The sequence below is a fragment of the Medicago sativa genome, chromosome 4 (genome assembly GCF_051527215.1).
Source record: "Medicago sativa cultivar Bolivia chromosome 4, Bolivia_mono, whole genome shotgun sequence".
NCBI lineage: Eukaryota > Viridiplantae > Streptophyta > Magnoliopsida > Fabales > Fabaceae > Medicago > Medicago sativa.
In genome coordinates, this window is record NC_140752.1 from 71,910,405 (window position 1) to 71,924,860 (window position 14,456).

Below are 14,456 nucleotides of genomic sequence, written 5' to 3' on the forward strand. Positions count from 1 at the left end.
CGGCCCATTTTTTAACCCCCAAATTAGATACAAGTTCAACATGTTTATTAAATTTTTTTCTTCTTTTTCCAAAAAGGGTGTGGAAGCATTCTCGTGTTGGTATTGTCGTTCAATCAAGACTATGACCTTAAATTTTTTATTTAACTTCAAAATTTATTAGAAAATGAAAAAAATATTGAGAGTATTTAACCCACAAATCAGAAAAAGTACAAGGGGTACTTGCCCCATAAAGAAATAATCGTCAGATTTCAAGAAATTAAACAAAGAAGAGGGTTTAAATACCATTCGAAATACAAACATGAACCTCCTAATTTCCTATCAATAAACCACATCTAAGAGATGACTTTGATAGCCTCTACAATCTCTTCCGTCTCGAAATTCTTAAAAGAAAAAATAATCCCATTTCGAGCTTCCCAATTGTTGCATGCCAAATAAGAGTTATGCCCTTTCGATGCTTTCTTTACAAAAGATATGCCCTCCTCTTTCCTCATCAAGCTATGGATGGTAGTAGTGCTGTCAAGTCAAGAGTTCAGACCGTCGAATGAATTGTGGCATGGTGGGAGGACTTGTGCTACAATGCAGCAGGCACCTTTGAGGTCTCGTTGCAGAGTGACAGACACTATTGGGATGAAAAGTAGTCAAGGTGGGAAACAACATTTCCGGGTAAAATCACCCCATTCCGATCCATTTAAAAATGGAGTACCAACTCCTTCCGACAAATCTACATCTACAAAACAAATTATCCTCCACCTCTTGTTTCCCCGGGCACCACACACAATCGGAAGACACGCCTTCCGGCAACATACATCTTCTAGATAAATTTGAACGAGTCGGAAGTCTTCCAAAAAAATCAAAAAGGGGAAAGATGAAGCACAGTTTGAAGATGGGTTCAAATGAGTTTGCAGAAAGTGAAGTGTTTTTTGGTGTTGTGTAAAAAGGAACCAAAGAAAAAGGGGAAAGATGAAGCATAGTTTGAAGATGGATAAAATGGAATAGAAGATGAAGCAATTGTTAATTTGAAAGAGAAAGTGGAAAATCGAGGTGGGTTTAATTCGGAAAAACTGTATTAAAATTACTAACCTTAACCTAAAGAGAAGATGTGGAAAAATTAATCATAAACATACCAAGGCGTTTTAACAAATAAAAGAAGGAACAAAGAATGGCTCACACAACCAAAAGCACAACTAGGAACACATACACCAACATTATCCTTACAACTACTTCAACGAGAAAGTACATGAAGTAACATGTTTAAATGCTTGGCGTCAACACTTAAAAGTTAATGATCATATGTCGTCTCTTGAAGAAAAAGATACAATGATGTACTTATTCACATGATGACTCATGCATAGGATTTTCCTCAAAGAAAACCAATTAAGCATCTTAAAATTTAGACTAAAATTTGCCAAATTAACTGCATTTGCATTTGTCTCTTGTCTTAACATAAAAGTGATTGAGATTAACTTAAGTATTGACACTGCAATTTTTTTTACACGTGCATTTTAGCAATTAATCAAAAGTGACAATGCATGTGTAAAAATGATTTACACAAATTAAAATCTAAAGTGATTACACACCGTCATACTAGTTCCACTAAATGACGCTTCCATCAGCCATGTAGTCATAAAATTATTTAATGCAACTAAACCACTATCAACAACCATAATTTATCAATTAGATATGTAAGCCTGCATCTAACTCTATCCTTAAATTAATAATCATTATAGGCCTGCATTTTTTGACAGACTATAACCACCCTAAGCACTCTTTTTAGCATTGACTAAAATTGTAATATCCTATATATTTGAAGAAAATGGACCCTCATTTCATATATAACGAATAGACTTTTAAAGTTTTAAAAATGATTCCTTTAAATAAAAAATTTAAAAATAATTATTAGTAGAATTGAACTCAATACCAAACACCTAAACTGAATACCTCGATATTTATAAGTTACAACACTCACACACGTTGTGCATCAACCACTAATGGTGTATAATTAGTTGTTTATGTGTATATAACTAAATTGATGAGCGCCATATTTTTCCCTCAAAGGAGATGATGACAATTGAAATGTCATCATGATAAAGACGACGTTCCCCTTGTGGAATATCTAGCAACTCATGAAAATCCATACCTGAAACAACAACAACAATGCAAGCCAAAATCACTAGTTAAGAAATTGGTTTTGACTTTTTTTAATTTAATAGTGAATTTATTTCTTAGTGAAAGATGGCAATAAAGTCAAATGAGTTGTATCATCATTTTCTTATGATTTTTTTTTAGAATAAAAGTCAGAATATGAAAGAAAAAAAAACTAAAAATTACTTGTTTTTGAGTAACTTTTCTTGAAAACAAATTTTATTTAAGGTTATCATGTTATGAACACAAAGTTTCTACCACCGTTTAGCAATGATTAATCTCTGCTGGAGAGCTTGCGGCACACACAATGTGTGTTCTCTCCTCCTAACCAAATTTTCTTCATACGCAAGAGTCAGAGTTCAAACCTCTGCCCCATGATTAATGAGTCAAGTCCCTTCTTGAAATTAACTTTTAATAAGTGTTTTTTTAATAAAGTGTTTTTTACTATAGTAAACAAATACAATAGATTTTTTGTAAACCTCAAAAAGTTGATATTTAAATTTTTAGATGTCAAAATCTTTTTTGATTATAATGAGAAAGAAAAAGGCCCTTAATATCATACCAGCTTTTTTGGCAGCTCTACATAATGCTTCTTTAATGAGAAGTTGTGCAGGGTCTATATCTGGTGATAAAGTGATGAATGACTCCACTATAGCAACCGTTTCTTCATTGGTGAAATATTGGTGAAGTCCATCAGAACACAATATCAAGAATTTGTCACTAGGGTTTAGCCTATGGTGGTGGAGTGAAGGGGAACCTGTGATGTATGGAGAGTCACCAATGTAGTTAACTTTGAAAGCCTCTAATATTGCATTATTTTGTTTAGGCTGCAAAATGGATCAACAAAATTTAAGAGTTAGGAACAGATTATAGAAGTTGTAACATATACAACACCAGTACGCTAGGTTTTAAACATCTGTCAGGGTAACGATTATGGTTGCCTCATGATCATTGATATTGCGGAAAATCACGGTCAAATGTGGTTTCAAAGACATCGTAACCATTGTGTCTCGGCCTAGATCATAGTCGCAGACCTATATTTAAAACCCTTGTATCGAACAATGGATCATGTAGCTATACAGTCCGGATTAATCAAATGCATACATTGGATTGAACCAACAGTTAAGAGTGTTATTCTCTCTGTCATTGGATTAGGTTCTGTGTCCAACTCAAAACCAGCTTAATCCAAAGATTAAGAGAATAACACTTTCAAGTTCAACTATTCGATTAGTCCAACAATCGACATTTAGTTGAACTGCGAGCCTATAGACTATAGATTAGACTAACTCTTATTACTGTCTAGATTTCAAATGTGGTAATCCCATGTAGCATTTGGAATGCAACAAAACAAAGATCATATGAATTGAGTCTTGACAAAGCTGAGATTAGTTTAACTGATTTGTGATGAATATACACTATCATGAAGTAAAGCAAGTCAATTAAGCATATAATCATAGTCTGATACAATGTATATAAAATCACCTGCTTCAGAAACCCAGCCCCAAAAGCCCTTGTTACATTCAAGTAACCTTTCACTCTGCCTTTACTTATTGCAGAAGGGTCATCTGGATGCTCCTTTCTGATTCTACAAATCTCCTGACATAAAAATAAATCTCAACACATCAAATTAATATAAAGTAATAAAACAATAAACCAACATAGTTCTAAATTGCAGTTGCGGTTATACTGCGAACCTTGATAGTTCAGCAAAATACAGGCAAATGCAACCACAATTTCAGTTGCATAAACCTTTATATTGCAGCCGTAACCCCAGTCGCAGACCACGATTTTGAAATGTAAAAATGATTACCTCTTTGATTAGAGTACTATGTTCCATGGTAAGCTGAAGTGACTTGAGAGAATCATGATGAGTAGCTAAAACAGCGCGACTATCTCCAACATTCATCAAGTAAACATCTTCACCTTTCATCAACATCACCAAAACACATGAACCCATCATAGCTAACACAGAATTATTGTTTATCATTTCATCAACACTCTTCATAAATGCTTCCTCAGTTTTCCTCAATGCCTCAGAAAGACTAAACAACACAGAATCCAAATTTGGATACTTTTCATCTAATTCTAAGAGAATTTCCTTGAGTTGATCATAAACAGAAAAGAAGAGATTTTCAAGAAGATAATCAGTAGCATCTGGACCGTTAAAACCATCATAGATTCCAACAAAAACCCATTTATGCTTCTCTGATATCACAATATGTAAACGATCTTCACCAGCTCTACCTTGTGCCCATTGAAGATTCTCACTTCCCATCAAAAACAAACCACCACCTTCATCATCATCAACATCATCTTCCATATACTTTTCACCATCAACTTCATGCAAACTCACATCACAGACATTAACAATAGCATTTTTCTTCTTCTTAGAAACTGAAACTACCCTTTTGAGAATCTTCTTCAGCAAGTTTCTTCTTGGAAACTTCTTGGCGGGGCTACACCATACGGCGCTACAGCTTCCAGCAGAGGAACCAGCATGTTGCTGAAGAGGAATAGGTGAAGATGTGAAGGAAGTGGAGCTTTCAAACGAAGCAGATGAGTCCATTTCGGTTGTTGTTATGGTGGTGACTGTGGAAGGTGGGGTGGAGGAGTTGGCACTGACGGAGGCGCCGGAGAGTGATTGGAAAGTTGTGAAGTCGTCGTCAGAAAATGTGTCTAGTGGTCGAATGTAGAAGATTGAGTTTCCAAAAGGGTTGTTGTTTTGGTGCCGGCGGGAGATACTACCGGCGCCGGTGGAACAGAGGCAGAGTTTTCCGATGCCGTTACCCATTGAAGAGAGTATTAATAAAGACTTAGTAGTATTAAACTTTTATATATATTCTACTAATTAAGAGCTAATGGACCAATATATATATAATACAAGAGTGAAGAAAGAGTAAGAAAAGTAAGGGAACAAAGAAGAAGATGAAGAAGAAGAAGGAGGATTCACTTTTTAGTGATTATTTGTATTTCTTAAATTGTTGATGGCCGTTTCATTTTATGGTTTGGGAGTTGACTTTTGAAACATAGAGATGGCCGTTTTTATAAGGGTTAATAATGTTTTACCCTATGCAGGTAATTTCTAGTTTTCCCCCTATAAAATTTACTTTTTGGATTCCGTCTTTGTAATTTGAAGTTTTGTGGTTTTTGACCTTCATGAATTTTGACTTTACAAAATCGATGATATGGCAGGGGAGTAAACCGAAATTTGCTCAAATTGTAGGGGGGTAAACCGAAATTTCCTCAAATTACAGGGGGCAAATTTTTTCATGAAGGTCTAAAACCAAAAAATCTTCAAATTACAAGGACGGAATCCAAAAAAAATATTTTACAGGGGAAAAACCGAAAATGACCTATATTACATGGGGTAAAACACTATTAACCCTTTTTATAATCATAGCTCTCAACACCCGCCCCTCAATTAAGGTTATGCATAGGTCGATTTGAGTTGTACATATGTCGATTTGGGTCAGTGATAAGTGTCAAAATCATGTTAATTCTTATTGCACTTATTAACTTGTTTAGCAAGTAATCAAAGCAAAAATCCTAAATTTATTGCAAAAATCCTAACTTGTTTATCTTCATATTTTGTATGTTTTTGAGGTTATTGGCCAAGAAGGACAAAGATCAAGGATTCTAATCTAAAGCATGCTCGTTAGGCGAGCTGAAAGCAAGGAATTCCAGAGAGTTCCAATGAAAAATGCAAGAGCACCTTCGTTGGGCGAGCATCAATTCGTCTGACAAAGTAAGGCGGTTTAGTGACCTTTCAAGATGAGTTGTTATTTCCCTGCTTATGAAGAAAACTTGATTCGCTAGGCGAGACACACTTCGCCCCAGCAAAATTCCACTTATTATAATTCTATAGATAGAAGGTCATCACTTCATTTCAAAGTCTCACTACCACACTAGTGACCATAAGGTCTTCTGCAGGTAATATATATATATATATATATATATATATATATATAGAGAGAGAGAGAGAGAGAGAGAGAGAGAGAGAGGAGGGAGGGGGAGGGAGGGAGAGGGAGAGAGAGCTCCGACGCATGAGAACGTGGAATCAACTTCGACGCGATCTCTTTTCTTCTTGTTTTCTATTGTAAGGTTATGTATAACTAATCCTCTCTATTGTTGGGATTATGTCTAGTTGCTAGAAATTTGATGTACATACTTAATCTGGATGGTTATGTTTGAATTATATTTAGTCATGTCTTTGAATTAATTATGATCTTAATGTTTTTTCCGACGTGCAATCTGAAAATGAACTTTTTATTTAGAAAGTGTGAGATGTCATCTTTTTATCTAAAGGATATTGATTAAATCATGTGTAGATACTAATGCCTAGACATCTGGTTAAGTTTGCATTCACACAGACTATCTGGTCACATGCAATTGAATTAATGAGTTATTTTGTTGAGGATCATAATCGATTTATACAATGGAATTCACATCGTTAGGCGGACATGTCAACATACCATGAGAGATAGATGGAGGTATAATTGAAATAAGAGGAATATATAATCGATTAAGGAAGGACATTAGACAAGTAGTTAACAAAGTTTAATTCCAACTATACAATATCTATATTCCAGGTTTGAAGAGTATAAATTTTTATTTAGGGGGGTCGCTTGTTGCTTCTGAAATTTGTTATGTCATATCTTTCGGTCTACTTTCCGTCATTTTTCAAAGCTTCCACATGTATCATCTCCTCTATTCATTTATTTTTAGATGTTTTATTTTGGTAGGTTTTGAGGATAGTAGGAAAATTTCGTGGGTTGATTGTGACATGGTTTGTTTGAACAAGGAAAATGGGGATTGGAGGTGCGTAGGATTCGAGAATTTAATTTGACGTTCTTAGAAAAATGGTGTTGGAAGATGATTTTGGATCAAGGGGTTTTGTGGTTCAAGGTGTTAGGGGTGATGTACGAGTTTTACGTTGAGTGTATTTAAGAGGAAAGGCGGTTAGGATCAACTTGGTGGGCGCATTTCATGGAGTTCAGTAGAGGTGAGGGGTTGATAGTGGCAGTTTGATGATAATTTGGATATAGGGTGGTACACGATGGATCTAGGATGCTATTTTGTCGTGATGCTTGGTTGGAGTGGGGTTCGTTTTGTGATAGATTTAGACGCCTTTTCATTTATGAGAGAACCCTAGGGGTAGGTGTGAGGCTTGGAAATGACGACATCGGTTATTAGCTTGGGAGCAGGATTAATCGGGTGAGTGTTGTTAGCCGTTAAATTACACTTTTATTCAGGTTGGTGTGGATGACAGGTGTCGTTGGCATTTAGATCCAAATAAAGGATACTGCGTTAGCTCTGTTTTTTCATATACTGACAAAGATGGAGTCAATTATTCAGGAGATTTCCAATGATAATATTTGGAATAAAACAATTTCGTTAAGAGTATCTCTCTTTGCTTGGCGGTTATTATGTAATTGTCTTCCTATAAAGGATAACTTGGCTAAGTGAGGAATGATTCATAATAATGTTGTTTTTTGTGTGAGCGGTTGTAGGAAGGAGGAAACTATTGATCACCTATTTTGGGAGTATTTGGGATCTTGTTATGCAATGACTTGAAATTCGTTCAGTGAGCTTGTTATATTTGTCTAATCATCTTCTGCAGTTTGGTTATTTTGGTGGCTTTTCTAGAACTATCCGGTTTCATTAAATATGATTTGGATATTTTTTGTTTAAATTCTTCGGAAAGAAAGGAATACACATACTTTTCAGAGTAAGCAAGAATCAGTTCTCCACTTGTTTTAGAAAGTCAAACCTTTTTTTATTTTGGTGGTTGAAGACAAAAATCACAATTATAACTTTTGGTCTTTAACTTTAGTGGCGTAATCCTTTTTTTTATCTGTTTGTAATTTAATTTTTTTTGCTTTTTGAGTTTTCGGTCGGTGTTTTGTTCTTGTGATGAAGTGATTGTTTCTTGATTTCTATCTTCGTACTCCTTGTGTTGGGTAGATTTTTTTTTTTTTTTGTGGTGTGGGTAGAAATCTTTATCTCATTAATATCTATTTTATTTTGTCTATTTAAAAAAAATGAATTTAATTAATATACTTTGTCAGTGTACAATTATTTTTCACATACATTCAATGATGATGTTTTGTCATATCAATTAATAAATATGACAGCTCATGTGTTTGACGTGACATAACATCGTTGGATGCATGTGTAGCAATAACATAATTAAACTCAAAAATAATTTATTTAAATCTTTTTACAGGAACGTATGAATATATTGTTTAACTTTATCCTATGATAAACAGGTTTGAATGAGAACATAAACAACAAGCCCGTCTAGCTCAGTTGGTAGAGCGCAAGGCTCTTAACCTTGTGGTCGTGGGTTCGAGCCCCACGGTGGGCGATATTTGGAATTTTTTTTCAATTAACTGGTCACGAATGGCTTACACGAACATTTTTCTTCAATTAACTGGTCACGAATGGCTTACACGAACATTTTTCTAAGACTTGTAATTTCTTCAAAAAAAAAAAAATTCAATTAACTGGTCACGAATGGCTTACACGAACATTTTTCTTCAATTAACTGGTCACGAATGGCTTACACGAACATTTTTCTAAGACTTGTAATTTCTTCAAAAAAAAAAAAAAAAAATACGACTTGTAATAGTTACTTTATGAGAATACACTTTATGACAATTTATAAAATAATTTCGTATGAGAATACAATTTATGACAATTTATAAAATAATTTCGTTCTCTTCAAATCTATAGTATTTCAAAATTATTATTTACAATTGTAACCAAAAAAAAAATTATTATTTACAACATCAGTTCATTCAGAAACCCACTTTAAAATCCCAAAAACTGCATTTTGAAGGTGAAAGCTCCATATATATGTTCAACTCTTGGCTCCATCAAAACTAAGATTTTTTTAACCAAAAAAAAATCCACTTTAAAATTAATGCTCCAAAAATAGGAACCAAATTAATACTAAAACAATGGTGCTTAACCATTCTCAGCTCAACATACAAAGAAAGAGAAATGAGTAGTAGCAGACCATTCTCTAATATAATTTTTCCAACATATTATCTCCTATTAGTTGAAATTGAAAAGAGTCAGTCACACATAATAACATCAATATATTCTACCGTGTTCTCTAATTTGGCTTGGCAAATCACCTGTCTTGACACATTGGAAATTGATTCCATTCATGAGGTAAGATGCAAAGTTATTAAATTTGATGATTTATAAGATAGCTAGTGTTTCACACTCATATCCTCTTTACTTTTCATTTTGTGCACCAAAGAGAAAATATGTGGTCAGAAATAATCATTTCTGCAGTGATTAATCCAGGATCAACTTCATATCTTTATTCCAACTGGGTTGAAACTAGCTTCATCAAATATTTACTAACTTTCTTCTACTTGAACACCACTCTAACTTTCTTCTACTTGAACACCACTCTATGAAAACTCCGAATCTATAAACATCTCTTATTTCATCAACTTCAGCGATAAGCACACTCTTGGAAAAAATTTGATTTGGAATCAGTACAAAACGATTGCAAGTTTTAACAGAGGGTAAACTGAGTTTTGCTTTAGAGTTTAAAACGATTGCAACTTCAGGCAATACTTCCTAATATTTGCTTTCCATGTTATGGAATTCGTGATCTTCCCTTACCAACCTTGTGTTAGAATTGCCGTTCATTTGATCTTCACAAAGCTCTTGCATACACCTCTTCAATGCTTTGCCAATCCTCATAATATTGGCTCAACCAGCAATCTTAATAGGTTATTTATAGGAGCTTGGATGTACTCCTTCCTTTTTACATTAAGTAGAAAGAAAGACAAAAACACTTTTGTCCATAATATAAACAACTTTTAAATTACTTCACAATACTAATGCTAATATTTTCATAATATCCTCCGTTTACTTAAAATTTTAGTTTCCAATACCCTTCAGCAATACACAACATCATCAATGATATTTTCGAGAATTCACTTTTTTTACGAGATCAAAATATTAATTATAATTATACTTAACTGAAATTCTTGAATAAGTGCAAGGTTAGTTACTTGTGTTAATAATCAAGACCAGAGGGTATATACAGAATGATCAATGCTAAGCTACTAACTCCATTCAAGTAACAATGGATATGGGAATTGTTTGCTTAAAATTCACTACCGTCACCCCCACTCTATAAAAAATCATAGATTTCACTGAGAGATCTAACTTCAAGGGCCTAAATTAAACATATAATTAGATGTTAAAACTGAATTGATCTAATATTATACACCATAAACACAGTATCCCATTCTAAACTAAAATAAGTCTCGAATCAGTAGCCCATGTGATTAATATTCAGTAGCCCATCCTTGTCCAATATCAGAAACTTTTCTATCTCAAACAAACTAAACATAAAAAAGCAATCCATATATAAAAGAAAACTAGAGGATTGTTAAGATCACACCTGAATTGCGTGTGTCTTCCCATTGATAATAGTCACAATCCGTGCCACACAGCAGTAATTTGAAACTTTGTTACCAAAAAGCTTGATTCTCTGCCCAATTAGTGGCTCATGCATTATTATGCTCTTGGCAAAGAAAGAATCTAACTGATAAATAAGAAAGAATCTAACTGATAAATTTCACTTTTCCTATGATTACACTAAAAGATACCCATAAATAAAATGAACGAACAACAATATCTATGGAAGACGCCGTGAACGGAGTTTTGGTCCACATTTCTTGCTCCGAAAGATAAACAATCTATGAAGAACTGACAATGACACCGGACACGCTAACAACGCTGACACATCGACACTGGTAATAATTAAAAAAAAATATAACCATATGTGTCGGTGTCAGACACTGGCACATGTCGAACACTGGCAACATCTTCAATCTAAAGTGTCAGTGCTACATAGTAAACAATGGAAGATGGGGCCAATTTCAGCCCATTCAATAACTAACAACAAGACTCATTTGCAATATAATCCTTTCGAATTAAGATACACCAAGAGTATGTGATACCTTGAGCTTTCCATTTACAAGAATATTATACGTAGTATCATCAGGCACAAGACCTTTATCAAGCATCTCATCATGCAATCTAAAAGCCTCTTGCAGATTACCCTCCCTAAAGTTTCCAGCAATTAAAATGTTATAAACAAGAACCGAAGGAGTCATATTATTCCCATCCATTTCCTTTAGAATCTTGCTTGCATTTTCTAGTTGTCCATGGTTACAGAGTCCGTTTATCAGAACTGTATACATGACGATGTCAGGAACAATATCCTTGGAAAGCATCTCCGAGTAAAGATCTAAAGCTAAATTCAATTTGCCCTCTTTCAGAAGCCCGCCAATCAATGAGGTATACACCTGCAAATCACATGGAACCTTATTCTTCATCATTTCCTGGTGCAAGTTAAGTGCGGCTTCCATATTATTCAAATGTATGAAGCCACTAATCATGCTGTTATAAACAACTGTGTTTGGAGTCAAACCAACGTCCAAAAGTTCAGTGAAGAATTTGCTTGCACTTTCCATGTCTTGCATTTTGCAGAAACCGTCAATGAGAGCACTATACGCAATGACATCCAATATCATACCCTTGTACTTCATATCACTGTGCATTTCTAAAGCAAGACCAATCTTATTAGATTTGCAAAGTCCATCAATCAAACTGGTGTAGGTGATCACATCAGGAGAAATTCCACTTTCGCACATCTCCCGGTAGGCAAGAAGTGCAGAATCCACTGCACCTTCCTTGAAAAATCCATCTATGATGCTATTATAAGTAATGGAAGTGGATACAAAACCCTGCTTGATAAAATTGTTCAACTTGTCCTGTGTCTCAGACACCCGGCCAGTTTTACCCAAGCCATTTATGACACTGTTAAATGTGTGGTCGGTAGGAGCAATATTCGCAGCCATCATTTTCTCAAACACAACAAAGGCTCTCTCTGAATCTCCCTTTTTGAAAAACCCATCTATTAAAAGAGTGTATGTAACAGCATTTGGTTTCAAACCCCTTTCAAGAATACTCTTCAACATATTATAGGCTTTATCCATGCAACCTTTTTTGCAGTGACCAAGTATTAAGTTGTTGTAAGAAACTAGCGAAGGTGTAATACCCTTACTCACCATCTTGTCCAATAAATTACATGCCTCATTAATCTTTCCCAGTTCACCGAGCCACTTCAAAAGAATGTTATACGTAACGACATTGGTGATACCATGTTCAACTGCCTCATCAAACAATCCATACGCATTTTCTAGCAAATTTTGTTCGTGGAATCCTTCCAACAGAGAATTTACAATGAAGACATTGGGCTGGATGCCCATGAGTTTCATTCGTGTATAAAGTTCATACGCCTTCTCCATATCCCCAATCTTAGAGCACCCATCGATCAAAACCGAGAACATAACCACATCGGGAACAACACCACCCTCAACAACCTCATCAAACAACTGCAACGCAAGATTCACATCTCCTAGCACACAATACCCTTTCATCAAGCTTCTCGTAACAATTACATTCATAGGTAAACCAACGCTCACCATCTCATCCTTAAGCCTCAACGCCTCCACAAAATTTCCCTGCTTCACACAAGCAACAATAACAGCAGTATATGTACCCTTTGATGGCACCCACCCAAAATTCCTCATCTCCTTCAACAACTCACATGCCAAATTCAAGTCCAACCTACGACAAACCGCCTGAACCAAAATGCTATAGGCAGCCGCGTCAACCTCCAAACCTCTCCCCTTAGCCTCCTTAAAAAACTTCTCAACCTCCTCAAATTTCCCTTCTTTCATACACGCGCGCATAACCACATGCAAAGTATAACAATCACCATAAATCCCTCTCTCAACCATTTCATCATACAGTTGACGTGCATCACGAATCATATTCCTCCTAACCATTGCAGTCAAAAGATTGTTCATAATCGGAACCCAAGGAACCAAATCATGCTCCAACATAGTTCCAAAACACTCAACAGCATCTTTAATCTTATTAACTCTAACAAAACTCTTCAACAAATAATTAAAAATCCGTGAATCGGATTCAAAACCATACCTTCCTGAACACTCCAACAAGCATTCCACAAACACTTTTGCAGAAGGAGTAGCATCACCAAAAACATAATTGTTAAGCAAATACTGAAGAGAACCGCATGTTTTTGCGTTTGAAGAGAGAATGTGAATCAATAAAGAGATAAAATCAACGGTTTTAACGAAGCCTCGTTTTCTCTCAACTTGGTGGAAGAATTTGAGAGCTGATTTAGGGTTGGACTTATGGCTTAAAAGGGTTACCAAAAATTTATTTTTTTCCTCGGATGATTGAGATTCGGGTGAAATGATAATTTTCTCGGGAAAATTTGGGGTTGAAGGAATTTTCTCGGGAAAGTGTTGTTGTGTAGTGAAGAAGAGTTGTGACAAAAAGGGGCGAAGATTCTTCGGGGGGATTGAGGTAAGGTTGTCGGAAAACAACTTCATTCGTAGCATTGTCGACAAAAAAAGATCGAAGTTTTCAGAAATAATACTAATAATGATTCATTTCATTGATTTTTTTTTTTTTTGCATCACTGAGACATTGGGGATGATGAAGAGATGGCGGTGATAAGTATTCAATTTTCAACACGCCGGTGATCGGCGCGGCGGCGGGGACAAAGCTATTGGCGGAGAGTGGAGTGTGGGGAGAAGGATCTTTTATGTTTTAGATATGTTTGGTTGTGAGAAGAATTTGAAGTGAAATTTTTGGATTTACTAGCTCGAATTATCTGTCATTTTATGTCTTTTTAATAAAACTTGTTAAGATGTATTACTTGCTACCCTTTGAAAACTTTTTGTTTTTGCAAAATCACAAAAATGCAGACCCCACACGCAAATAGAATATTGTTTATTTGTTTGGGCTGATTTCTTTATATTGAATGGGCCTTGTGTTTATGGGTTTATGAGAACCTGAAAATAAGTTCATTATAGCGAATAACTTACAAACTCGTATGACTAAAAAAACTCTGTTTGATAAACGTCATTTCATCACGAGCTTATAGCTTATTTTATGAGCTTTTAGCTTATTTTTCATACGCTATTTTAAATATCATTTGTGCCTATAGTTTATAGCTTATCATTTTTTCTTCCATTTTTACCCTTATTACTTTATCTAAAATTCTTTTTTACCCTTTATAATATAAAAAATATAAAATAATTTAAATACAAAATATAATTATGTAATAAATCTCCATCGTTTATTTTTTATTTTTTTGATGGTGTATAAATCTCCATGGTTAAGAATACATACTCTCCATAATATAAAAAAATTATTCAGTTTATTTTTAGTGGAAA

At 34.8% G+C, this 14,456-nt stretch overlaps 2 protein-coding genes and 1 non-coding gene across 4 annotated transcripts; 1 reads left to right on the forward strand and 2 right to left on the reverse strand.

Annotated features, from left to right (window-relative positions):
* Window positions 1-1,801: 1,801 nt before the first annotated feature.
* LOC146931520 (putative protein phosphatase 2C 23) lies at window positions 1,802-5,168 on the reverse strand. Of its 2 annotated transcripts, none has more exons than XM_085703014.1 (4): window positions 3,953-5,168; window positions 3,625-3,738; window positions 2,705-2,969; window positions 1,802-2,137 (listed from the first exon to the last, which is right to left on the reverse strand). In XM_085703014.1, the coding sequence occupies exons 1-4, from the start codon at window positions 4,931-4,933 to the stop codon at window positions 2,022-2,024; spliced, it is 1,476 nt and encodes a 491-aa protein (XP_085559140.1). In that variant the 5' UTR covers window positions 4,934-5,168; the 3' UTR covers window positions 1,802-2,021. The 2 variants fall into 2 exon arrangements, with proteins under 2 accessions (XP_085559140.1, XP_085559141.1); XM_085703015.1 differs by having other exon boundaries at window positions 3,625-3,735; window positions 3,953-5,156.
* Window positions 5,169-8,436: 3,268 nt separating this feature from the next.
* TRNAK-CUU (transfer RNA lysine (anticodon CUU)) lies at window positions 8,437-8,509 on the forward strand. The gene has a single exon. It is a non-coding gene; the product is annotated as a tRNA-Lys (tRNA).
* A 2,109-nt stretch (window positions 8,510-10,618) lies between these two features.
* On the reverse strand, window positions 10,619-13,909 carry LOC146931522 (uncharacterized). Its single transcript, XM_085703016.1, has one exon. It carries the CDS (start codon window positions 13,614-13,616, stop codon window positions 11,112-11,114), a length of 2,505 nt encoding a protein of 834 aa, XP_085559142.1. The 5' UTR covers window positions 13,617-13,909; the 3' UTR covers window positions 10,619-11,111.
* Window positions 13,910-14,456: the final 547 nt, after the last annotated feature.

Coding starts and splice junctions, on each gene's coding strand:
- LOC146931520 (XM_085703014.1), bottom strand. CDS start 4,933: ATGGGTAACGGCATCGGAAAACTCTGCCTCTGTTCCACCGGCGCCGGT. Junction 2,970..3,624: donor GGGCTGGGTTTCTGAAGCAG/GTGATTTTATAT, acceptor TCCATTTTGCAG/CCTAAACAAAATAATGCAAT. Junction 2,138..2,704: donor TAGAGCTGCCAAAAAAGCTG/GTATGATATTAA, acceptor TTGTTGTTTCAG/GTATGGATTTTCATGAGTTG.
- LOC146931522 (XM_085703016.1), bottom strand. CDS start 13,616: ATGCTACGAATGAAGTTGTTTTCCGACAACCTTACCTCAATCCCCCCG.